Genomic DNA, 26723 nt, shown 5'->3' on the forward strand with positions numbered 1-26723 from the left:
GTGCCCTTGCAGCCCTAGTGTTCTTTGCCCCAGATTGTGTCTGTGAGCCAGAAGGTGCCCGTTTGCTCCTTCATGGAGCGCTGAGGCTGTATGCTGCGGGGACCTTTTCTGTGTGCTGATCTCTCTGCTGGGCAGCAGGACTCCCAACCGGGTTGGTGCACACAAGGCTAGCCTAGCTGCTCAGGCCCTGAGTCTAGGCAAAAGCCTGGCAGGCCAATGTCGGGGCAAAGTTCCCCTCAGCTGTGAGTGTTAATTGGGTCTGTCAGGTGGCTAGGATGGTGGCATGGGCGCGCTCCCTGAGAGTGCTGGGAGAGTCTGCTGGGCTAACGACCTCCTGGCCGGGTCAGCACACAGATGGCCCACCGAGTAGCCCAGGGCCTGGGGGCAGTCCAGGGCCTGACCGTCTGAGACCCCTGCTATGTCCACCTCGGGCTATGCCTGTTAGCTGGTTTGGTTTTGTCTGCTAGTCTCTCTGGCTTCCTGTAGGCAAAATGGCGGCGGAGTGCGCCGGCCCGGGGCAAACAAGCTCCTGGCTGGGTCGGCACACAGATGGCCCACCGAGCAGCCCAGGACCTGGGTGAAGGAGTAAGAAGGATGATGAAGTAGTCAATGAAGGAGTCAGTGAACATGGACATGGTATAGAATAGAGTTTATTCAGAATAGGGGATGGGAGTTAGTGGGAGAGAGAGAGAGAGAGAGAGAGAGAGAGAGAGAGAGAGAGAGAGAGAGAGAGAGAGAGAGAGAGAGAGGAGGCTGGCCATGACCACGTGGAGGGGGGGAAGAGCCCCAGGGGCAGAGAGGTGAGAGTATGTGGGAGAGCGGTGAGCAAAGAGAGAGAGGAGGAGCAAGTAGCCCCTCTTATAGTGGGCCAGATCTCTGGGGCGGGGCATACCTGGCTATTGCCAGGTAGGTGTGGGGTGGAGCTTACACAAAACCCCAACACTGGGGGCAGTCCAGGGCCTGACCGTCTGAGACCCCTGCTATGTCTGCCTCGGGCTATGCCTGTTAGCCGGTTTGGTTTTGCCTGCTAGGTCTCTCTGGCTTCCCTTAGGCAAAATGGCGGTGGTGCGCGCTGGCCCGGGGGGAAATAAACCTCCTGGCCGGGTTTGCACCCCGGTGGCCCCCTGATCAGCCCAGGGCCTCGGTGCAGGCCAACGCCCGTCGGGCTTAGACCCCTGCGATGTTGGTCTCGGGTTATATTTGCGTACCTCAGTCTGATTTCTCTGGTGACCGAGAACCAATATGGAGGCCTCGTAACTGACTGGCGGGAGGCAGAGTTCTGATGTGGCTTCTGTGTGGTGAAAGGCGCCGTAAATCCTCCGCTGCTCACAGCCTGGCTGGCCAGCGATGGCCAGTAGTCGTGGGCGCAGGGTCTGCCTGGACCCTGTCCGCTTGGTTCTACTACTGATGGCCCTTCCTCTGGACCAGCCGCTGCTGCTGCTGCTGCTGCTGCCTCTAAGAAGGTTCTTAATCAATACACTGTGTTCTTATGGTTTCTGCCTCAGCCCCTGATTGAGAACCTGCTCTGGCTTTCCTTGGGGCTAGAAGTGCAAGCTGGTATAAACCTTTTCCACTCCAAGTTGCTTTTGGTCATAACATTTTATCACAGCAACACAAAGCAAACTAAAAGAAAATGTATCTACAGACATAAGTCATTATGATATGCAGAAATAACAGTGTGGAGAATGTTGAAAAAGCCTAATACATAATCAGAGCCCAACTCTGAACTGTTCTTCCCTTGCTGGGTACTTCGAATGAAGGGTGACTTACCAGTAGGGAACTGGTAAGAAGCAGATCTTGAACTATGTTTAAGAGAGCTGAGACCTGACCCTTCCAGAGAAGATATAATATGTTATTGCTATTCTTGAGAACATGAAACGTTTTAAATTAGCCTTCCTGTTATGTGACCTCCAGAATCACATCATCCTGAAGCATGATGTTTTATTCTTCCAGAAAAGAACATGGAGAAACCATCCACGCTCTCTGGAAAACAGATAACAATATTATTTATCAGAGTGATGGGAGTAAATCATTCAAATTTGGTAAGTTTATGATGGTGTCAACTCATAGCTAGGTGGTGGTGACCACTGATCCCTGCACTTAACAGTCTGGAGATAGTGGATCAGGAATTCAAAGCCACTTGAACTGCAAAAGACTGCTGTAAATTGAGCCATTTTCCCTGACCCTGGGTAGTCATCATTAAAACTAGAAGGACAAAATTTTGAGCACAGTATAGGAAACAAAATACTTTCTAGTAAACAGCTGTTTTGAAATATATTAATATAATTTTTTGAAGTTAAATAGTATGTTTAAGAGATTATAAAAGCAAGACTAAAAGTTTCCCAAGCATTTGTACTCTATAGTATTGTATGTTTTTGTGTCTGTACTGGCTGGTTTTGTGTGTTCACTTGACACTGGCTAGCGTTATCACAGAGAAAGGAGTTTCAGTTGGGGACTTGACTCCATGAGAACCAGCTGTCGGGCATTTTCTCAACTAGTGATTAAGTGGGGGAAGGGCCACTTGTGTGTGGTACCACCTCTGGGCTGGTATTCTTGGGTTCTATAAGAGAGCAGATTGAGCAAGCCAGGGGAAGCAAGCTATTAAGAAACATCCCTCCATGGCCTCTGCATCAGCTCCTGCTTCCTAACCTGCTTGAGTTCCAGTCCTGAGTTCCTTTTGTGATGAACAGCAATGCAGAAGAGTAAGCTGAATAAACCCTTTCCTCTCCAACTTGCTTCTCAATCATTATGTTTGTGCAGGAGTAGAAACTCTGACTAAGACAGTGGCCCTATATGCTATAGAAGATTTGACATCATCAATTGCCTGAGATTGCTGGTGTTAAAATACAAACATCTTCCAACTCTGCTTAATCCGAAATCCTTACTGCACAGCCCTGTATGGCATTGGTTTTCCTGTTTCACCTGAGGATAACTTGTGTGGGTCTGATTGAAGCAGAACAACTGCTGGGTTTCTTTGCCATCTCATTTTCCTATTTTAAAGATCACCATAGAAAGTGTCCCATTTTTTTAGTTTACTAACAAAGGCAAATAATGGCAAACTTAGCACTGATGCAAACACCTTCATTTACCAGGCAGGTGACTATTTCCTGTAACTTTTTTTTAGGTGTTTTCCTGATTCAGCTTAAGCTAGGCTTTTGAAAAACAATAACCACTCACATTTCCTGTGTATTAATATACTGACAATAAATCTGTGGAGATGATAATGTACCTGTGTTACACATTAGAGACAGGGGCCCAACATCTTGAGCTCTAACATAGTCTAGAACCAATCTCAGCCACTATGCCCTGCTGATCCTTAAAATGCATAGGGCTGTTGAGGAATATGATTTTCTATGTGAAGACTATTGCATTTTCCTTTTGGGAAGGGTGTTTTCTGAAAAGATAGAAAATAAGGAAATGTTGTCCTAGATAGTTTACCAGTCTAGATCCTGACAGTTTATTTCTTTGGGCAATTACTAATTCTTTGAAAATGCAATTGATATGTTTGAATGTCTGTGTTCCTTTTAGATCGTGTCTTTCATAGTGAAGAAACCACTAAAAATGTGTATGAAGAAATCGCAGGGCCAATCATCAGCTCTGCCATACAAGGCTACAATGGTTGGTATCCATTTGTTTCCAGAGCATCTCAGGTCTTCAGTGCCCATCCCATAGTGCTGATTGTTGGACTCACTATAAGTTCGTTTTAAATCTTCTTGACTGTATCCATAATGTATCTATTTCTTGTGCTTGTTTTTACAGGTACTATAATTGCCTATGGGCAAACTGCATCAGGAAAAACACATACCATGATGGGGTCTAAAGATTGTTTGGGAATTATACCCAGTGCAATTGAAGACATTTTCAAAAGGCTTGAGGTAATAACCTCTGACTTCCTAGCACACATAGTCAAGTAGTGAAAACTTAGTAGCAATTGCTGTTTTCTTTGTGTAAGAATGAGAGAGAAAAGGAGACTCAAACTCAGCTCCTGCTTTTTCATGGGAAAAGGAGAAAAGTGTAGCACTGACTCATACACTTTATAGAACGTAGAGTTCTCTACTTTATTTTTCCATTGTGCCCCAAAGCAGTGTTTCGAACAAAAAGAAGACTAAGTTAGGCAATAGGGAATCCTATCAGAAGGGCTGCTAGTTCCACGTTAGCCTTGTTGGGTTACTAGGAATTCTTAGAAAGTAGATGTGAGTTACAGAGGATTAGAACGCAGGGCAGCAGCACCTATGCTGGAAGCTGGGAGTCTCACAACCAAGTGAGGGTAGTTGTGGAGACATGGTATAGGACTCTGATGACGATGGCTTTGAAGTCTGAGGGTCTCAAGGCTTTCTAACTGTACTAAAATGCTGATGCTAACTTCTAAAATGTCCTAGACATTCCTTTTTCTTTCTGAGGGTGAAAGTCTGCTGGTTTAGGTGATTAACACCTGTAGCCTAACAGCAGAGGATTAAGCAATGTGGTCTTTGTTCTATCTCAGCAGCAACTGCTGGGCTCTAACTTTCAGCTTGCTAGTCAAAAGTCTTCCCAGGAAGAAAAATAAGACACTTAAAGAAGTGATTAATGAGTTTATTACTAAGTTATAAAAAGTTTCCTATGTACGGCTATTTAAGAGGGAAAAGCAGAAAGACCCTAAGCCGAGGAGAGGGAAAAGTTCTAGTTGGAGAAAGGTAAAAAGTGAGAGGGAGTGGGAGAAAGAGAGAGAAAGAGGAAAAAAGCCTCACCCTCTCTATTGTCTTCGGTATTTATACATCTTCCAGGATACATGATCACATGTTACAAAGTTCATCACAAGTTCACACAAAATACTAAGTCATACATTAAAATAGCAGTTTACAACAGAGAATGTTTACATGTATATTCATTAGGAGTAATTATCTAGCTAAACATCTATCACAAGTTCATTGAAAGGTTAAAACCATAACTGAGTGAAAAGTGAAGCTTTATATAGAGAAACCCAGTCAATATTTTATCTTCTGTCATAGTACCTATAATAAATACTACTTCCCTTTTTACAACCTTTGGTTAATTCTTTTACCACCTCTTGGAATGTGCTATGGTAGGAGAAAGTCTGATTGCCATCTAAGAGCAATTCACTAGTGATACTTGGGAGACTAGCAGAGTTCTCATTGCAGTTTTGACTATAAGAAAAAGACCTAGTTGCAGTCCCAGTATAAAAAGACTTAATAATCAGAGATATAATTTTAGGAATTCTTATAGGATCATCATTAAAACTTAAGTCATCAGTCTACATAGTATCACTATAAGACAGTACATCTTTGTGGATCTGCAGAGATCTCCTCCAAAATGGTGTGCTATTACATATTATTATATATGTATAATAATAATAATAACAACAGGAAAACCATAATAATAGCAGGAATCTTTCCTAAAATTATCCCCACATTGCCTTGCTGAATGGGGGCTCACCTGTCGCAGATTTTATAATAATCTGAGACAGGCATTTCAGGATGATCATCTGCTAATATATTAGCTTGTCCCATTATGGCTCCTGACACACCTACATCTGTTAGCTTGCTTTTAGATGAGTATTTTCATTAATGCAAAAGCATCTAGACTCAGAGCCTACACAGTGTGCCTGGGTGTTTCATTATCTCTGAAAGACTGCATCTCTGCTTACTGTCAGAATACAACTGTGAGTCCTGTTGGCTTTACAGCTAACTTTATTTGGACTGTTTATCCTTGATGTGAATGGACAGTGCTGATTTATAACTCTTTGATGTTTGAGACATCCTGTTTTCTCCTAGATTTGTGAGAGAGAATTTCTCCTACGGATTTCTTACATGGAAATATATAATGAAACCATTATAGATTTACTATGTGATGATCAAAAAATAAAACATTTGAAAATTCGGGAAGACAGCAATGTGAGTAAAGATCTGGATGACTGTACTGGGTCATCCCGGAAATGGATCTATCAGCAGTCACATGGGGCCAGAGGTGGCATTGGGGGGGGGGAGGGGGGAGGGGCACACAAACAGGGAGAGAAAAGACACTGATGGCTTGCCTGTGTGCCTAGTTAGACTCCAGAAAACCAAACAACCCTATTAAAAAATGGGGTACAGAGTTAAACAAAGAATTCTCACCTGAAGAACTTCGGATGGCGGAGAAGCATCTTAAAAAATGCTCAACTTCATTAGTCATTAGGGAAATGCAAATCAAAACAACCCTAAGATTTCATCTTACACCAGTCAGAATGGCTAAGATTAAAAATTCAGGAGACAGCAGGTGTTGGAGAGGGTGTGGAGAAAGAGGAACACTCCTCCACTGCTGGTGGGGTTGCAAATTGGTACAACCACTCTGGAAATCAGTCTGGCGGTTCCTCCGAAAACTGGGCACCTCACTTCCAGAAGATCCTGCTATACCACAACTGGGCATATACCCAGAAGACTCCCCACCATGTAATAAGGATACATGTTCTACTATGTTCATAGCAGCCCTATTTATAATTGCCAGATGCTGGAAAGAACCCAGGTATCCCTCAACAGAAGAGTGGATGCAAAAAATGTGGTATATCTACACAATGGAGTACTATTCAGCCATTAGAAACAATGAATTCATGAAATTCTTAGGCAAATGGATGGAGCTAGAGAATATCATACTAAGTGAGGTAACCCAGACTCAAAAGGTGAATCATGGTATGCACTCACTAATAAGTGGATATTAACCTAGAAAACTGGAATACCCAAAACATAATCCACACATCAAATGAGGTACAAGAAGAAAGGAGGAGTGGCCCCTGGTTCTGGAAAGACTCAGTGAAACAGTATTCAGCAAAACCAGAACGGGGAAGTGGGATGGGGTGGGTGGGAGGACAGGGGGAGAGAGGGGGGCTTACGGGACTTTCGGGGAGTGGGGGGGCTAGAAAAGGGGAAAACATTTGAAATGTAAATAAATTATATCGAATAAAAAAAATGTCGAAAACCATGAAAAAAAAAGTCAAAAATAATTCTGTGTTCATTGTGCACTGGAAACTGTATAAGTTGCCTTTTCTACAGAGTAATGGTTCATTTGTTACTTTCCCACATTCAGCAATAGACTGTAATTTTCGAAGCATATTTTCTTTCTTTAATCCTTTTATGATTAAACTGTTTTCAGAGGAACGTCTATGTTCCTGATCTCACCGAAGAAGTGGTTTATTCTGGAGAAATGGCTTTAAAATTCCTCGCCAAAGGAGAAAGTAAGTCTGCTGTATTTTTAAATTCATATCAAAACTATCAAGTCATGCTTTTATTGATGTCTTTTTTTTTTTTACAGAGAAGAGACATTATAGAAGAACCAATATGAATCAAAAGAGCAGTCGATCACATACCATTTTTAGGATGGTTGGTAATTGTGTTTCTCCCTATATTTGCTCTTTTGAAAGAATTTGCTCATTTGTGACAAATTGCCTTTTCTGTCTAGATTTTGGAACTCGGGGAAATAGATGAGTCTTCCAATACTGATGGCACTATCAAGGTGGCTCATCTGGTGAGTATTTATACATCATAACTTTCCATGTGGGCCCAAAAAGACGGGTCAACCATTGGATGACTGTGTTAATAAGAGTGGTTTGCTAAGAGGAAGAAATGGTGGGAAGTTGTCAGTGTGGCCCAGGAGCAGCCTTGGATGTAAGGCTTAGAGCGTCTTGTTTCTGTACGTGATCGCTACAGAATATGAGCTGTGTCTCCTTCTAACCACAAGCAGAGTCAGAGCTTGGGTTCTCTTTCCTGAGTGGTGAATTTTAGAATCTGAATACGTTTCTCAAATCCTAGTCAGTTTCATCTAGAACTGTATGATAAGACAACAAAAACTAAGTGGAAAAATATGATTTATTTGTAACAGAGAGAAAGTTGTTGATAAATGGTGGGAACATTCTTTTGTTTTACTATCTAATAATAAGCCCTAGAGCTTCTACATACTAGGCAATGTTCTACCACTAAATGCCACCCCCAATTTCTGGCCCATAAGCCAGAATGCTTAAGACCATAAATCCTTAACTAGAAAGGAGATATAATATTCAGCGTTAGAAATCAACACAGTAAACAGCCTCTGCTTGTCACACAGTCATGAAAATGAGCAGTATGCAAACATTGCTTTTTGCTCATGAGAAAGCCTCTCATTTTACCTCCTCCTTTATCAGGGAATCACCATGTAGCCCAGGGGGGCTTTACAATCATAATTTATCTGCCTCACCCTCTCAAGTGTTGAGACTGTAGGCAAGCTCTAATAAAGCAGATATTAACATGTAGTTCTAACTTCACCTCATTATGCTTAAAAAGTGACTTATTTTAATAGATTTTAGTGTTTAATAACAGAACCTCTACTAGACCATGTTTTTTTCTAAGTCTGACTTATGATATTTCAGAATAATTTTAACATTTCTAGTTGCACTACTTTTTAATGAATAAATTTTTTTGTCTTTTCAAAAAAAATACTTTTAATCTTTTCTTTTTTGATTTTTTTCAAGACAGGGTTTCTCTGTGTAGCCCTGGCTGGAACTCACTTTATAGACCAGGCTGGCCTCAAACTCAGTAATCTGCCTGCCTCTGCCTCCCAAGTGCTATGATTAAAGGCATATGTCACCACTGCCCGGCATCTTAAATCTTTTCTTACAGTCTAGTCATTATCCCCCTTCTGGTCCACCCCTCTGCCAGTTCCTTATCCCATTCCCCTGCCCCTCCCATCTCCAAGAGTATTCCCACATTCCACCTTCTCCAACAGGCCTCCCCATTCTCTGGGGCCTCAAGATACTGGATGGTTAAGCATGTCTTCTCTAACTGAGGCCAGACCAGGCAATCTTCTGCTATATGTGTGTCAAGGACCTTGTATCAGCTAGCATATGCTGCTTGGTTGGTGGCTCAGTGTCCACGTTAGTGGAGATGACTGCTGGTTTTCCTATGGGGTGGCTCTCCTAATACTCATTGCCTGTTTATTTTGTTTGTTCCTGGCTCATTTTCTGTGTGTGTGTGTGTGTGTGTGTGTGTGTGTCTTAGGACCCCACTTACACCAGCCTGTTAGTCTATCTAACACCTGTTGAACTCTGTAGGAAAGAAATTTCAGTGTATCCAAACATAGCCCTTCCTTCCACAGTTAACAGTTTTTCTTAGTCTTTTTTTCAAGAAAAAAACAACATTCTACACAAAGGCAGGAAACCTAGGCCTCAATGGACCATTTGTGCAATTGTCCCATTTACTAGCTATTCCATCTTGGTAGAGTTCTGCATGCATTGTACTCTTTAAATTATTCTGTCCCTTGAATCACTGCAGTGGTCTAGCACATGTCCTCCATGGTTCCAGCCTTCCCTTCTTCAGTGCATCATACAGATTTGTAAGAATACAAAATACTATTCGGTTAGGTCATTTCATGTGTCAAGTGCTGGCCATTCCCAGCTAATGTCCCTTAACTTCCTTCCAAAACCCTACAAGCTTCAGTCTCAACATCCCTGGATACAAACAATCATTTTCACGGCACTCACTACACTGCCTCTGTGTCCACCTTCCTTATGTGCTGTATCTAAAGAATCTGCAGTGGGCACTGGGAAAGGAAAATTAGGAAGGGTATTGAGCTTGGACCATAGAACAGGAGTGCACAATTACTCGTAAACTCTTGAAAATCACCACAGAAAAAGGAAACGTGTCTTCTCTTTTAGGGCAGTGAGGAAATGTTCCATGTCATGAGCGTGGTGCTGGGTTCATACAAAACATGTCTATCCTCTGCCACTGCCTCTCAGGACATTGTCTGTGCTCTCCTGAGCTAGATTCTGCCCCTCACATCTGAATCCCTATGTCTGCATTCTGCCTGGGCATTGGCTGCAGCTGTTGACTCTTTGTTCACTCTGTGCTCGGGGCTGCAGGTGTTCCTGTAGGACACTGAATAACTTTTTGTTACTTTCATGCATAAATCTCTCTAGTGGCTTCCCTTTCATTTTGGAAATCCCATGTCTTCTCAGTCTTGCTTACAAGACACTACATAACCCGGCCCCTGCCTATGGCCATCGATTGTTGCTTCAGTCCACCAGTGGTGCTGCAGTGTCCTTGGATTTGGTGTGTGTTTGGTTTGGCTTATTAGGACAGGGTAGCCTAGAACTCTGCATAGTTTGGGCTAACCTGGAACTCACTCTGGAGGCAAGGCTGGCTTGCATCTCATCGTCCTCCTTTGCCCTTTAATTCCTAGGCTCTAGTGTTACTGAGGAGCAGCTGGATCCTTCTGGGTTGGTGACAAATACCCTAGCGGGTCTGTTTTGGGAACCAAAATGCTAACCTTTTTGTATATACAGTGCTGTTTCTGTTTAAATCTTCATATCTGACTACCTCTTTGTCATTTATATATCCTAGTATCATGCCTTCCCTGACCCCTGTTCCAGAGAACATATTGTGTCCCTCTTTGACCTTCTCCAGCTGCCTATTTGTATCTTCTCTGTAGATTGCAAGGTCTGAGAGCAGAGCATTTACATGACTCTCATCTGTTGCTCCAGCACCTAATATACTGCCTAGAGTGTGATAATCTGGTTTTTAGTGTTACTTATGAAATTAAATAGAGGACAATGCTTTAAACATGCCATAGTGCAGTATGGTACACACATGGCCAACCCAGCAAAATAAGTACTGTGAGAAGCCTGACCTCTATCGAGCTTGGACATGCAGTTAAGGATGTATTCATAATAGGTGTGCATGAAGATGTGGAAAGTTAACAAGACTCCATTGAGAAGATAGTGTTTAGTGTTGCCCTAGGTTCTTAAATACTGAGTGAGGATGGACTAAAACATTAGAAGTAAAAGGAGCAGCAAAAACTCCAGCAGAGACCAGGTTTAAAGATCACGTTCACCTTGATAGAGTTTTGGATGTATAGAACATGCTTCCATCCATGGAGTATTTATAAAGAGAGACAGATCAAGATGTGGAGGCCAGTGTGGCTCAATGAAAAAAGGGGAGGCCTAAACAGTGGGCTGGGACTGAGGATTCAGAGGGGCATTCCAATATACCGTGTCTTTAATATATTCCTTTACCGAGTTAGGATTTATTCCTTCTGGTTACACCTCCTAAACATTGTTTTCATCTGTCCTACAGAATTTTGTGGACCTTGCAAGCAGTGAAAAAACTCCTCAAACAACTGATGGTAATGTGAACTTGTTAATATCTGACCATTTATGTTAAAAGTACTAATAATGTGATCAGTTCCATAAGGAAGTCTTTATTATAAAAATCAAACTTCATTATTTTGACCTATAGCACCAACTCAAAATTCAGTTGTGTAGTTGATAGTATTTTGCAGCTGGGAAGCCCAAGCATGTGCTGTGAGCACCATCTAAGATTTCTTAGTTAAAATTAGGAAAAATAGTAGGGACAGCCTTATAGGATTAATAGTCTGTCCTCAGTCCCTCCCTTAAACCCATAGTGAACATGACAATTGGCTGAGAAGAGAAAGGTCAATAATGAAGACCAGTCCAAGTAGACTCTAGTATCTGAACTGCAGAGCTCCCAGATGTGTCCGTAGGAAGAGTTGGGCATCGGGCCAGATTTAACTAAATGGGTTCTACATGTTCATGGTAAGGTTGATTATTGGTTCCCCATCCCATTCGCCTTTTATGAGTGATAAAAATTATGGAAGGCCAAATAAAAGGTAGCAACTTTCAAATGAACAGGTAATAATAACTCATAAGCAAGAACCAGTCTGGATGTTTTAGTGGACAAAATGATTAGACCATTTTCATGTGTTATCTAGGTAAATACTCAAAGGTTGTATAAAACTATATTCTAGACTTAAACTATTTCTAATTAAACCAAATGTACACTTTTATGTTTAAACTAGATACAATGATTTGAAATGTGTATGGGAAGCAGGGTGGACTATCTAAGAACAATCTGAGGAGAGTGAATGGGATTCAGCCTCATAAACTAGTAGAGTGGAGCTATAGTAATTAATCATGTAATTCTGAGTGGGTTGTCAGCCCACTGGAGCTGAATGGGAATGACCAAGAGGGCCACAGATATAACCCCCAACTCTCAGGAGGTTAAGCAGGGAGCACTACAGTTCGAGGGTAGCATGAAATCCACAGGGAGATATTGTCTCAAGGAAAGGAAGGAAAATGAGTGTTTTAAATTACAATTCAGGCTACAGTGGGAAAGGCTGTGGCTGTCTACTAAACAAAGTCTAGAAGTGGAGAAGACAGATTGGCAAACATCAAAGCCTTCTGGGAAGGAGTAAATGGGGCTTATACTGCATGGCTTCCTCGGGCTAACAGGTCTGGCATGCACTATAGGAAGTGCATGTATGCCGCAAGTAGTTAACTAACATAGCAGAAATAACCTTGGTCCCTAAATTTTTGTCACAGTGGTTTTGTAGGAGAAGAGCCTTGTAAAGCTGTGTCTTTCAGTGGACCAATGAAACTGGATTCAACACACGGAGGAGTTAGATGATGTAAAATTAAGGCCAACATTAATTAATAGGGATTTTTTTCTGAAATACATTTTCAAGGGAAAAGGCAAAGTACAAAGTAACATAAATAGACCATATAGGAAGGGGATGGAAGATGAGTTTATAAGGGTGTGATTGTTAAGTCTAAGAGACAAAGCAAGGGAGTTATAGGCTTCTAATGGGGATCAGGAACAGTCTGAACAGACAGGGGAGTGGGCCTGAGCCTTTTCAAGGTTTGTGTTTTCCCTTTGGCTATTTGAATCATGTAAGCATATTAGCAATTTAAAAAGAAAAAGTCCTGGCATTTGATTGGAAGTTCATGACTACCTTTATTTAAATGTTTATAAAAAAGATTTGAACTGAGAAGTTAGAGAACTTTAGGAAAGAGGCCAGTTTTCCTCCTCTTAGTCGCTTTATTTTATGTTGTTTTCTCGCAGGTGATGGCATTTCTGCTTGACTCAATATGTAGGCAGACTAAGGAGAGAGAATTCCTTAGTGTTAAAACTGAGTTCTGATAGAACCCACAGCATAGGTTTTAGCACTCAACTTAGCATCTGCCTTACAACTTACAAGCAAGCTCTTTATCTAGTATGGAGGTTAATTTTTGCATGTTTACTTCAGGTGTGCAATTGAAGGAGAACTCTTTTATAAGTCAGAACTTGTTTATTTTGAGACTAGTGATTAAGAAACTTGGTGATGGACAAGCTGGGTAAGTTTCATTATATACTTAATTCTTAAGGTTTTTTATTAGATTGAAAATTGTAATACTTTGGTCATAATCAGGTGAATTGATTTTTTCTACATTTTCAAAAGGTTTTGGATTTCTATAAGCTGTGTTTTAAGCATGTGTGCTTCTGTGAGATGTGGTGGTTGTACATGTAATGTGAAAGGCAATTGATGTTTCATCACTTGAGAGTCTGAGATATTATCAGTTGTAGAGCTTAACATGTTTACATGCGCCTAAGAATAGGAACCCGGGGTGCTTGGCCTGCTGCCTCTAGTCATCTTTCCCAAGGGCTTTCAAGGACCAATGCAATGCACACTGCATGTGTCAGCCCAGGAGATGAAGACCCCTGCCACCGCCCCAGCCTCACTGTGGTCTGCATCCCTATCCTACTCCAAACTCCCTGCCTAGAGAGCCCTTTGCCTACATTTTTGTAATTTTATTTTGCACACACATTGGGTCATCAGAGAACAGTTCTTGGGAATCCCTTCTCTCCTGTCACCTTGAAGGTCCCAACAGTCTAACTTAAATCTTCAGACCTTGGGATGCCTCTACCCACTGAGCCATCTTACCAGTCTGAAGAGCCCTTTCTTTTTTCTTTTTATTAGAATAAGTAATACATAATTTATGAGCATAATTTCTTGTATATATAAATCTAATCTGAGTTGTTTAAGTGTTTTAGTTAGCAGTGTGATCTGCCTTATACAACCTATAAAAACTTAATTTATAAAATTATGACTGTTCATCATTTTAAAGGAAACATTTTCTCATACATTCACAACCTTTTTCTTCCCACACTTGTTTCTTACTAAGTGGGTTTATAAACTATCGAGACAGCAAGCTTACCAGAATTCTTCAGATCTCCTTGGGGGGAAACGTGAAGACACGCATAATTTGCACAATTTCCCCAGGGTCATTTGAGGAAACGCTGACCACGCTTCAGGTGAGTTTTAAGTCTCATGTCAATACTCTGTAGGAATGAACCACTGTAAGAAGATCTTCTAACAAACTGACAAGTCATTTTTCTATCATTGTCATAATATCTGTAATAAAATTGATGTATAGTCTAATAAATAGCATTCCTTTATTTAAATTCTAAGAGTTCAGTAATTTGTATCCCATCTCTGTAGTTTTGAGCACAGCCAATACTTTTAACTGAATGGTTTGATATTTTAATTAAATAACTAATTTTCCCATTGATACATGGTAACTAGAAGCTTTATATTAGATTCATAAATAAAACAACCAAAAAAAAAAAAAACCCAGTGCATTTGCCACAAATAACCACACTTTTAGTGAATTTCTACTAACTATAGGGTGCATATAAACTGCAAGCCTGAATTTCCTATTTAAAAAGAAAATAGAAAAAAGTTAGGAAAGCAGTTTTCTTGGTGAGGGGTCCAGTGTTGTTAATGCTCACCTTAAGATGGCTATATGCCCTTGCTTTAGCTGGTGCAGTGGGAAGGATGTAACTTGGTAGAATGTTTGCATAGCATGCACAGACCCCGAGTTTTCCCCATGGTGGGAGAAGTGTTTTGATGCTTTAAAGCTGGGCTTGGTGCCTCATGACCCAAATCCCAGTATTTAGGACACTAAAGCAGAGGGACCAGCCTCAGTAACATAAGACACTCGTTCTAAAATAGAAAATAAATTAAGTCAGGTATTGGGAATCAGAAACAAGCTAATTCCTCTGAGTTTGAGGCTAGCTTCATCTACCTATCAAGGTTTGGGCCAATCTCAGACAAGCTTCTGTCTACAAAAGAAAAAAAAATAGCCATTGAGTACTGCTAGCCCCATAGAGTTTATGAAGTAGATGAGACTTGGCTTCCAACCCGGTTACCTCAAGTTAGTAAAGTGACTAATAAGAATAGTGTCCTGGGAGCTAAAGAGATGGCTCAGAGGATAAAGCACTTCTTTCACCAGTGTGACAATTAGAGTTCAGAGTCCCAGCACCCAAGCTGGGCAGACATATCAACTCTCCTGCAATCCCAACCCTTAGAATGCAAAATCAAGAGATCCTAGGACAAGCAGGTGGCTAGACTAGCCAAATGAGCGAGCTCCAGGTTCAGTAACAACCCTTGCCTCAGTAAAGTTGAGACAATGAAGATACCGAACAACTCTTGTCTTTTATGCACACATACACATATACACACGTCTACCAAGAAACATGAAAACGTCACATATACACATCACCACCCCCACCAAAAATAAAGACTAGAATAAAAGAAAGGGCAAGTCTTTTCAACCAGGAGTGCTGTTTCCTTTTGCAATGAAAGTTGTTTGCAAGAAACAAGTATTGATAATTGGAATTATTTTAGCGTTGAACATCTTATACTTTTATGTTCTGTCCCAGTTTGCCACTATGGCTAAGCTTATGAAGAATACTCCGCATATTAATGAAATATCAAATGATGATGTTTTCTTGAAAAGATACAGAAGAGAAATAGTGGATATTAGAAAACACTCAAAGGAGGTATGTATGGTTTTTGTTTTGGCAAAAGACTAAGAGCCAATATAGAATAATGGAGATTTGCCTAAGAAACTATAAATTTATAAATATCTAAATTTCTGTAACTTAATTTTAAGACAAGGAGGTGTTTTATTTCTCAGAATTGAACATTAGTTTTATTTGTATGGGAAAAATTTAAAATTGAACCTGAAATTAACACATAAGCAATCAACCTATTCATGCATTTATAACTTTTTATAACATGTATGTAAGAAAATAGCACTTATTTTAAATTTGTTAGAAATTGTCACATTTTCTCATCCTCTCTATAAAAGAATAGTTTATTTATAAATTGAAAGAAATAAATCCACAATGTTGTAGTTTATAGAAATTATCAACATACTTGGATAAAAAAAAACCACTTTGGAAACAAATCTCTTGTGATGACAAGGGTGTTTACAGAAGAATTTAGGAAAAAGCGGGAAGACCCACTATTGTGAGTAGCTTTGCTACCCTACCTTTTTTTTATTCCATATCTTTTTTATTTACATTTCAAATGATTTCCCCTTTTCTGGCCCCCCACTCCCCAAAAGTCACTTAAGCCCCATTCCCTCCGCCTGTTCTCCCACCCAACCCTTCCCACTTCCCTGTTCTGGTTTTGCCTTATATTGCTACACTGAGTCTTTCCAGAACCAGGGGCCACTCCTCTGTTCTTCTTGTACCTCATTTGATGTGTGGATTATGTTTTGGGTATTCCAGTTTTCCAGGCTAATATCCACTTATTAGTGAGTGCATACCATGATTGATCTTTTGAGACTGGGTTACCTCACTTAGTATGATGTTCTACAGCTCCATCCATTTACCTAAGAATTTCATGAATTGATTATTTCTAATGGCTGAATAATACTGCATTGTGTATGTATACCACATTTTTTGCATCCCTTCTTTTATTGATGGATACCTGGGTTCTTTCCAGCTTCTGGCAATTATAAATAGGGCTGCTATGAACATAGTGGAGCATATATCCTTATTACATGCTGGGGAATCCTCTGGGTATATGCCCAGGAGTGGTATAGCAGGATCTTTTGGAAGTGACGTGCCCCGTTTTCTGAGGAACCACCAGACGGATTTCCAGAGTGGTTGTACCAATTTGCAACCCCACCAGCAGTGGAGGAATGTTCCTCTTTCTCCACATCCTTGCCAACACCTGCTTTCTCCTGAGTTTTTAATCTTAGCCATTCTGACTGGTGTAAGGTGAAATCTCAGGGTTGTTTTGATTTGCATTTTCCTGATAACTAATGAAGCTGAGCATTTTTTTAAATTTTATTCGATTTTTTTTTATATACATTTCAAATGATTTCCCCTTTTCTGGTCCCCCACTTCCCGAAAGTCACATAATCCCTCGTCCCTCCCTCTGTTCTCCCACCCATCCCTTCCCACTTCGCTGTTCTGGTTTTGTCTTATACTGCTACATTGAGTCTTTCCAGAACTAGGGGCCACTCCTCCATTCTTCTTGTACCTCATTTGATGTGTTGATTATGTTTTGGGTATTCCCGTTTTCCAGGCTAATATCCATTTATTAGTGAGTGCATACCATGATTGATCTTTTGAGACTGGGTTACCTCACTTAGTATGATGTTCTCCAGCTCTATCCATTTGCCTAAGAATTTCGTGAATTGTTTCTAAAGGCTGAATAGTACTCCATTGTGTATATATACCACATTTTTTGCATCCATTCTTCTGTTGAGGGATACCTGGGTTCTTTCCAGCTTCTGGCTATTATAAATAGAACTGCTGTGAACATAGTAGAGTATATATCCTTATTACATGCTGGGGAATCCTCTGGGTATATGCTCAGGAATGGTATAGCAGGATCTTTCCGAAGTGACATGCCCATTTTCTGAGGAACCGCCAGACTGATTTTCAGAGTGGTTGCACCAATTTGCAACCCCACCAGCAGTGGAGGAGTGTTCCTCTTTCTCCACATCCTTGCTAACACCTGCTGTCTCCTGAGTTTTTAATCTTAGCCATACTGACTGTTGTAAGGTGAAATCTCAGGGTTATTTTGATTTGTATTTCCGTGATGACTAGTGAAGTTGAGCATTTTTTTTAAATTTTTATTTTCTGTATTCTTTGTTTACATACCAAATGATTTCCCCTTGCCCAGATCCCCCCTCCCCATATGCCCCATAAACCTTCTTCTCTCCACACATTCTCCAATCACCTGTCTCCTTTTTCTCTGTCCTGATACTCCCCTCCAATGCTAGATCAATCCTTTCCAGGATCAGGACCCTCTCCATATTACTTTTTTTAAATATTTTTATTTTCTATATTCTTTGTTTACATTCCAAATGATTTCCCTTTTTCCAGATCCCCCCTCCCTATATGTACCATAAACCTTCTTCTCTCCATCCATTCTCCAGTCACATCCCTCCTTTTTCTCCATCCTTATATTCCCCTCCAATGCTAGATCAATCCTTTCCAGGATCAAGACCCTCTCCATACTTCTTCATGGGAGTCATTTATTATGCAATTTGTGCTTTGGGTATTCAGGGCTTCTAGGCTAATTAATATCCACTTATCAGAGATTGCATTCCATGAGTATTCTTTTGTGATTGGGTTACCTCACTTAGGATGATATTTTCCAGGTCAAACCATCTGCCTAAAAATTTTGTGAATTCATTGTTTCTAATTGCTGAGTAGTATTCCATTGTGTAAATATACCACATTTTCTGTATCCATTCCTCCTTTGAGGGACATCTGGGTTCTTTCCAGCTTCTGGCTGTTATAAATAAGGATGCTAGGAACATAATGGAGCATATGTCTTTATAGCATGCTGGGGAATCCTTTGGGTATATGCCCAGGATAGGTATAGCAGGGTCCTCTGGAAGTGTCATGTCCAGTTTTCTGAGGAACCGCCAGACTGATTTCCAAAGTGGTTGTACCATATTACAGCCCCACCAGCAGTGGAGGAGTGTTCCTTTCTCCACATCCCCGCCAACACCTGCTGTCTCCTGAGTATTTGACCTTAGCCATTCTGACTGGTGTAAGCTGAAATCTCAAGGTTGTTTTGATTTTCATTTCCCTAATGTCTAATGATGTTGAGCACTTCTTAAGGAGCCTCATGGCCATCCGAATTTCTTCAGGTGAAAATTCTTTGTTTAGATATGTACCCCATTTTTTAATAGGGTTATTTGGTCCCCTGGGGTGTTTCTCCACCATCTGAAGTTCTTCAGGTGAGAATTCTTTGTTTAACTCTGTACCCCATTTTTAATAGGGTTATTTGGTTTTGTGGGGTCTAACTTCTTGAGTTTTTTGTATATATTGGATATTAGCCCTCTATCTGATGTAGGGTTGGTGAAGATCTTTTCCCAACTTGTTAGATGTCAATTTATTGGTGTTCTGTTCAGGAACTTTCCCCCTGTACCGATGTCCTCAAGGGTCTTCCCCAGTTATTTTTCTATTAGCTTCAGAGTGTCTGGCTTGGTCATTATGTGGAGGTCCTTGATCCATTTGGAGTTGAGGAGACAAGGATGGATCAATTCGCATTCTTCTGCATGCTGACCTCAGTTGAACCAGCACCATTTGTTGAAAGGCTATCTTTTTTCCATTGGATATTTTCAGCCCCTCTGTCAAGGATCAAGTGGCCATAGGTGTGTGGGTTCATTTCTGGATCTTCAATCCTGTTCCATTGATCTGTCTGCCTGTCACTGTGCCAATACCATGCAGTTTTTAACACTATTGCTTGGTAATATTGCTTGAGGTCAGGGATACTGATTCCCCCAGAATTTATTTTGTTGTTGAGAATAGTTTTAGCTTTTCTGGGTTTTTTGTTTTTCCAGATGTATTTGAGAATTGCTCTTTCTAACTCTATGAAGAATTGAGTTGGGATTTTGATCGGTATTGCATTGATTTTGTATATTGCTTCTTGCAAAATGGCCATGTTAACTATATTAACCCTGCTGATCTATGAGCATGGAAGGTTTTTCCATTTTTTGAGGTCTTCCTCTATTTCCTTCTTCAGAGTCTTAAAAGTTCTTGTTTACATGATCTTTCACATGTTTGGTAAACGGTACTTTATACAGTTTGGGGCTATTGTGAAGTGTGTCATTTCCCTTATTTCTTTCTCAGCCTGCTTATACTTTGAGTATAGGAAGGCTACTGATTTGCTTGAGTTGATTTTATAACATGCCACTTTGCTGAAGTTGTTTATCAGCTGTAGGAGTTCTCTAGTAGAGTTTTTTGGGTCACTTAGGGAGACTATCATATCATCTGCAAGTAAGCTTTAGAAGTTAGCTTTAGAAAGAAGGATGGAAGTCAATGGTAGAATGCTACCTGGCGTCCATCTCCAGCAACAACAAAAGAAATTGACTACTAAATAAATTGTCTTGTTTCTGACAGTTGAGGATGTCATTGAGTTGGTAGGGTCACTGCCTGATGACCCTACCTAGAGTATTCTGTGTATTTGCAGTGCATCATCCCTACCTAAGAAGTGCATTTTAAGTACCACTCTCCAACTCTTATTTGAAGAGATACTAATTTAAAAGTTCTAAGCTATTGGTAAAGACTGTCTGAACTATGACTCTTAGTAAAGGCTAATGCAGATTACTTAAAAACAAAAATCACTAGGGTTCATTTAATTCACAGTAATACTTCCTCAGGAAAAGTAACGGACAAAATAAATCAATGTAGGGATTGAAATCCCACCTTCCAGCAAGTGTATTTTTTCTTTTTCCTGGGGTTGGTTTCTCTGTGTCCAATAGACATGGGGGAGTATTTTCATTTGGAAGGTAGCCTTCAAACCAGTCCAATTAAACATTTCATCGTGGTTCCATCAGTTGCTAACTATTGACCTTACATGAAGGAGAGCTTGATATCCACTCTCATTAATGTGCGTAACGGCACTTTAAAAATCCTAATGTAAAATCATCTATATAATAATCAGTAGGCATATTGTGTAAGTCACTAGAAGATGTGTAAACACTGAAGAGCTATTGATGAATGAGGATGACTAGGAAATAGCTTAATGGAAGATGCTTCAAGAGGAAGTGTATATGACCAAAATCTTAGAGGGTTGCCAATACAAGGTAGACATACTGGGCCCTTAGTGCATAGCAAGGCACACTGAGGAATCTGAATGTGCTGCTGACAACAAAGCCTTACAGATGACATCAAAATTGAAGTTTAGAAAGTTGTGGCTACTGTCTGTAGCTCTATCATATAAGCTGATGACCTGTGAACTATGACTCTGGAAGGGGAGCAAACTGAAGAAATTAGGGAAATAATTGAGAGATAAACTAAGCAGGATGTAGATAGTTTGGTGTTTGTTCCCTGGCGGTGGAAACAGTAAAGCAGTGACTTATTTGCTAGAACAATCTAGCAATCTAGCTCAGCAGTTAGGAGCACTGACTGCTCCTACAGAGGACCACAGGTTCAGTCCCAGCATACATGTGGCAGCTGTCTGTAACTGCAGTTCCAGGGAAGCCAGATCTTTGGATAATCTCCCAATTTTAATTTACCTTTCCCTAGTAACAAAAGATGTTGAACATGTTTCATAAAATAAATAGCCATTGAGAACTCGGCTGCCCGCCAGTCAGGAGAGACTCACCGCCATCTTGATCCCGGGCTCCAGAGATCGGTCAGACTGAGGTACACAAACATAATCCTAGGCCCAACACCGCAGGGGTCGGAGCCAGACGGGCATTGGCCTGCACCCAGGCCCTGGGCTGTTCGAGTGGCCATCGGGGCGCCAACCCAGCCAGGAGTTTTTTTTTTTTTTGCCCCGGCCGGTGCACGCGCCGCCATTTTGCCTACAGGAGCCAGAGTGCTCGGGAGGGCAGAGACTGCTAACAAGCGTAGCCTGAGGCTAACAAAACGGGGGTCTAGGCCCCAAAAGGCACAGGACTGACCCCAAGAACTGGGCGGCTTGGTGGGCCATCTGTGTGTCAACCAGCCCAGGAGGTTATTAGCACAACAGACTCTCCCGGTGCTTTCGCGGAGCGCGGACGCGCACGCCCGCCATCCGGGTCACCTGGCGGACCCAAATAACAGACATAGCCCTAGGGGAACTTTGCTCGGACCTTGGCCTCCCAGGCGTTTGCCTGGACTCAGGGCCCAGGCGACAAGGCTAACCTAGTGTGCGCCAGCCCGGTTGGGGAAATCGGCTGCCCAGCGGAGTGAGCGGAGCACAGGGGAGGTCACAGCAACATTCACCTTCGGAGCTCCCTGGGGGTGCACACGGGTTCCACCTGGTCCACAGACACAATCTGGGGCAAGGCCTCAGGCAGAAGCCCCCAGCTCAACTCTCTCCGCTTCAGATCAGCCTGGGTGGCCGCCACATCTCCAGGTCCCTCAAGAGGCTAGTGGGGGCTTCCGGGCGGCCAGCTGGGAGAAGTCGGTGTGCTCCAATAAATCCTGCGGGCCCCAGCGGGAGCCTTCAGGTGCCTGCTTCGGGATCTGAACAGCCTGGACAACAGCACCCTGTCTATAGGCAGTGCAGAGTGTAAGCTGTGCACCAGAGGCCAACGGGGAAGGGGCAGCTTGCACTGGTGAGTCCAGCACTGACAAGACCAAGTAACACCAGTGAGAGCTAGATGGCAAAAGGCAAACGCAGAAACGTCACTAACAGAAATCAAGGCAATATGGCAACATCTGAACCAAATTCTCCTCTACCAGCAAGTCCTGGATACCCCATCACACCAGTAAAACAAGATTTGGATTTAAAATCACTGGTCATGATGCTGGTACAGGAACACATGAAGGACATTGAGGAGAAAATGGATCAAAAGTTAGAAGCCCTTGCAAGGGAAACACAAAAATCATTGAAAGAAATCCAGGAGAATACAAAAGCCAACAAGGAGGAAATGCAAAAAACACTTAAAGAAATACAGGAGAACTTTGCTCAACAGGCTGAGGTCATGAAAGACGAAACACAAAAATCTCTTAAAGAAATACAGGAGAACTTTGGTCAACAGGCTGAGCTCATGAAAGAGGAAACACAAAAATCTCTTAAAGAATTACAGGAAAACACAAACATGCAAGGGAAGGAGCTAAGCAAAACCATCCAGGATCTAAAATCAGAAGTAGAAACAACTAAGAAAACTCAAAGGGAGACAACTTTGGAGATAGAAAGCCTTGGGAAGAAATCAGGGGACAGAGATGCAAATATCAACAACAGAATACAAGAGATAGAAGAAAGAATCTCAGATGCTGAAGATTCCATAGAAACCATGGACTCAAAAGTTAAAGAAAATGCAAAGTGCAAAAAGCTTGTAACCCAAAATATCCAGGAAATCCAGGACACAATGAGAAGACCAAACCTAAGGATTATAGGCATAGATGAGAGTGAAGATTTACAACTTAAAGGGCCAGCAAATATCTTCAATAAAATTATGGAAGAAAACTTCCCTAACCTAAAGAGAGAGATGCCCATGAATATACAAGAAGCCTACAGAACTCCAAACAGACTGGACCAGAACAGAAATACTTCCCGTCACATAATAATCAAAACACCAAATGTTCTAAACAAAGAAAGAATACTAAAGGCAGTAAGAGAAAAAGGCCAAGTAACATATAAAGGAAGACCTATCAGAATCACAGCAGACTTTTCACCTGAGACTATGAAGGCTAGAAGGTCCTGGGCAGATCTCATGCAGACTCTAAGAGAACACAAATGCCAACCAAAACTACTATATCCAGCAAAACTCTCAATCACCATAGATGGAGAAACTAAGATATTTCACGACAAAACCAAGTTCACCCAATATCTATCCACAAACCCAGCCCTAAAAAGGATAATAGGAGGACAACACCAATACAAGGAGGGAAACTCCACCCTGAAAAAAGCAAGATAGTAACCTTTCATCAAACCCAAAAGAAGTTAAGCAATCAAATTTAAAAAATAACGTCAAAAATGATAGGAAGTAACAATCACTATTCCTTAATATCTCTTAACATCAATGGACTCAATGCCCCAATAAAAAGACACAGACTAACAGACTGGATACGTAAACAGGACCCTACATTTTGCTGCTTACAGGAAACACACCTCAGGGTCAAAGACAAACACTACCTTAGAGTAAAAGGCTGGAAGACAATTTTACAAGCAAATGGTCTCAGGAAACAAGCTGGAGTAGCCATTTTAATATCAGATAAAATTGACTTTCAACCCAAAGTCATCAAAAGAGACTCTGAGGGACACTTCTTGCTGGTCAAAGGAAAAATACAACAAGAAGAACTCTCAATCCTGAACATCTATGCTCCAAATGCAAGGGCACCCTCTTTCATAAAAGAAACTCTATTAAAACTCAAAGCACACATTACACCTAACACAATAATTGTGGGTGACTTCAACACTGCACTTTCCTCAATGGACCGATCAGGAAAACAGAAACTAAACAAGGACACAATGAAACTAATTGAAGCTTTGGACCAATTAGACTTAACTGATATATATAGAACATTCTATCCTAAAACAAAAGAATATACCTTTTTTTCAGCACCTCATGGTACCTTCTCCAAAATCGACCATATAATTGGTCACAAGACAGACCTCAACAAATATAAAAAGATAGAACTAATCCCATGCCTCCTATCTGATCACTATGGAATAAAAGTGGTCTTCAATAGCAACAGAAACAACAGAAAACCCACATACACGTGGAAATTGAACAATACTCTACTCAATGACACCTTGGTCAAGGAAGAAATAAAGAAAGAAATTAAAGACTTTTTAGAACACAATGAAAATGAAAACACAACATACCCAAATCTATGGGACACAATGAAAGCAGTGCTAAGAGGAAAACTCATAGCCCTGAGTGCCTCCAAAAAGAAAATGGAGAGAGCATACATTACCAACTTAATGACACACCTGAAAGCCCTAGAACAAAAAGAAGCTATTTCACCCAGGAGGAGTAGAAGGCAGGAAATCATCAAACTCAGGGCCGAAATCAATCAAGTAGAAACAAAGAGAACCATACAAAAAATCAACAAAACTAGGAGCTGGTTCTTTGAGAAAATCAACAAGATAGATAAACCCTTAGCCAGACTGACCAAAGGGCACAGAGAAAGTATCCAAATTAACAAACTTAGAAATGAAAAGGGAGACATAACAACGGAAACTGAGGAAATCCAAAAAATCATCAGATCCTACTACAAGAGCCTGTACTCAACACAACTGGAGAATCTGGAGGAAATGGACAATTTCCTTGACAGATACCAAATACCAAAATTAAATCAGGACCAACTAGACCATCTAAACAGTCCCATAAAGCCTAAAGAAATAGAAGGAGTCATAGAAAGTCTTCCAACCAAAAAAAGCACAGGACCAGATGGTTTCAGTGCAGAATTCTACCAGACCTTCAAAGAAGAGTTAACACCAATACTCTTCAAACTATTCCACAAAATAGAAACAGAAGGAACACTACCCAATTCCTTCTACGAAGCCACAATTACGCTGATACCAAAGCCACACAAAGATCCAACAAAGAAAGAGAACTTCAGACCAATTTCCCTTATGAACATCGATGCAAAAATACTCAACAAAATTCTTGCCAACCGAATCCAAGAACACATCAAAACGATCATCCACCATGATCAAGTAGGCTTTATCCCGGGAATGCAGGGTTGGTTCAATATACGGAAATCCATCAATACAATCCACTACATAAACAAACTCAAAGAACAAAACCACATGGTCATTTCACTGGATGCTGAAAAAGCATTTGACAAAATTCAGCATCCTTTCATGCTTAAAGTCTTGGAGAGAACAGGAATTCAAGGCCCATACCTAAACATAGTAAAAGCAATATACAGCAAACCGGTAGCCAGCATCAAACTAAACGGAGAGAAACTTGAAGCAATCCCACTGAAATCAGGGACCAGACAAGGCTGCCCCCTTTCTCCTTATCTTTTCAATATTGTACTTGAGGTACTAGCTCGGGCAATTCGACAACATAAGGAGGTCAAAGGGATACAAATTGGAAAGGAGGAAGTCAAACTATCATTATTTGCAGACGACATGATCGTCTACCTAAGTGACCCAAAGAACTCCACTAGAGAGCTCCTACAGCTGATAAACAACTTCAGCAAAGTGGCAGGTTACAAAATCAACTCAAGCAAATCAGTGGCCTTCCTATACTCAAAGGATAAACAGGCTGAGAAAGAAATTAGGGAAATGACCCCCTTCACAATAGCCACAAACAGTATAAAGTATCTTGGGGTGACTCTTACCAAACATGCGAAAGATCTGTATGGCAAGAACTTCAAGACTCTGAAGAAGGAAATGGAAGAAGACCTCAAAAAATGGGAAAACCTCCCATGCTCATGGATCGGTAGAATCAATATAGTTAAAATGGCCATTTTGCCTAAAGCACTATACAGATTCAATGCAATACCCATCAAAATCCCAACTCAATTCTTCACAGAGTTAGAAAGAGCAATTATCAAATTCATCTGGAACAACAAAAAACCCAGGATAGCTAAAACTATTCTCAGCAACAAAAGAAAATCTGGGGGAATCAGTATCCCTGACCTCAAGCAATACTACAGAGCAATAGTGTTAAAAACTGCATGGTATTGGTACAGTGACAGGCAGGAGGATCAATGGAACAGGATTGAAGATCCAGAAATGAACCCACACACCTATGGCCACTTGATCCTCGACAAAGAGGCTGAAAACATCCAATGGAAAAAAGATAGCCTTTTCAACAAATGGTGCTGGTTCAACTGGAGGTCAGCATGCAGAAGAATGCGAATTGATCCATCCTTGTCTCCTTGTACTAAGCTCAAATCCAAATGGATCAAGGACCTCCACATAAAGCCAGACACTCTGAAGCTAATAGAAAAGAAACTGGGGAAGACCCTTGAGGACATCGGTACAGGGAGAAAGTTTCTGAACAGAACACCAATAGCGTATGCTCTAAGAGCAAGAATTGACAAATGGGACCTCATAAGGTTACAGAGTTTCTGTAAGGCAAAGGACACCATCAAGAGGACAGATCGGCAACCAACACATTGGGAAAAGATCTTCACCAATCCTACATCAGATAGAGGGCTAATATCCAATATATATAAAAAACTCAAGAAGTTAGACTCCAGAAAACCGAACAACCCTATTAAAAAATGGGG

At 41.2% G+C, this 26723-nt stretch overlaps 1 protein-coding gene across 1 annotated transcript in view; it reads left to right on the top strand.

Annotated features, from left to right (window-relative positions):
* Nucleotides 1–491: 491 nt before the first annotated feature.
* Nucleotides 492–26723, top strand: part of LOC127673686 (centromere-associated protein E-like) — a 32519-nt gene continuing 6287 nt past the window's right edge. The window contains exons 1-13 of the mRNA XM_052169482.1: nucleotides 492–517; nucleotides 1954–2042; nucleotides 3529–3618; nucleotides 3760–3875; nucleotides 4185–4187; nucleotides 5772–5891; nucleotides 7123–7204; nucleotides 7282–7349; nucleotides 7429–7494; nucleotides 11073–11121; nucleotides 13042–13129; nucleotides 13958–14087; nucleotides 15498–15617. Of these exons, the coding sequence (XP_052025442.1) occupies nucleotides 492–517; nucleotides 1954–2042; nucleotides 3529–3618; nucleotides 3760–3875; nucleotides 4185–4187; nucleotides 5772–5891; nucleotides 7123–7204; nucleotides 7282–7349; nucleotides 7429–7494; nucleotides 11073–11121; nucleotides 13042–13129; nucleotides 13958–14087; nucleotides 15498–15617 (1047 nt within the window). The remainder of the gene's footprint in view (nucleotides 518–1953; nucleotides 2043–3528; nucleotides 3619–3759; nucleotides 3876–4184; nucleotides 4188–5771; nucleotides 5892–7122; nucleotides 7205–7281; nucleotides 7350–7428; nucleotides 7495–11072; nucleotides 11122–13041; nucleotides 13130–13957; nucleotides 14088–15497; nucleotides 15618–26723) is intronic.

The sequence above is a fragment of the Apodemus sylvaticus genome, chromosome 23 (assembly GCF_947179515.1).
Source record: "Apodemus sylvaticus chromosome 23, mApoSyl1.1, whole genome shotgun sequence".
NCBI classification, from domain to species: Eukaryota; Metazoa; Chordata; class Mammalia; order Rodentia; family Muridae; genus Apodemus; species Apodemus sylvaticus.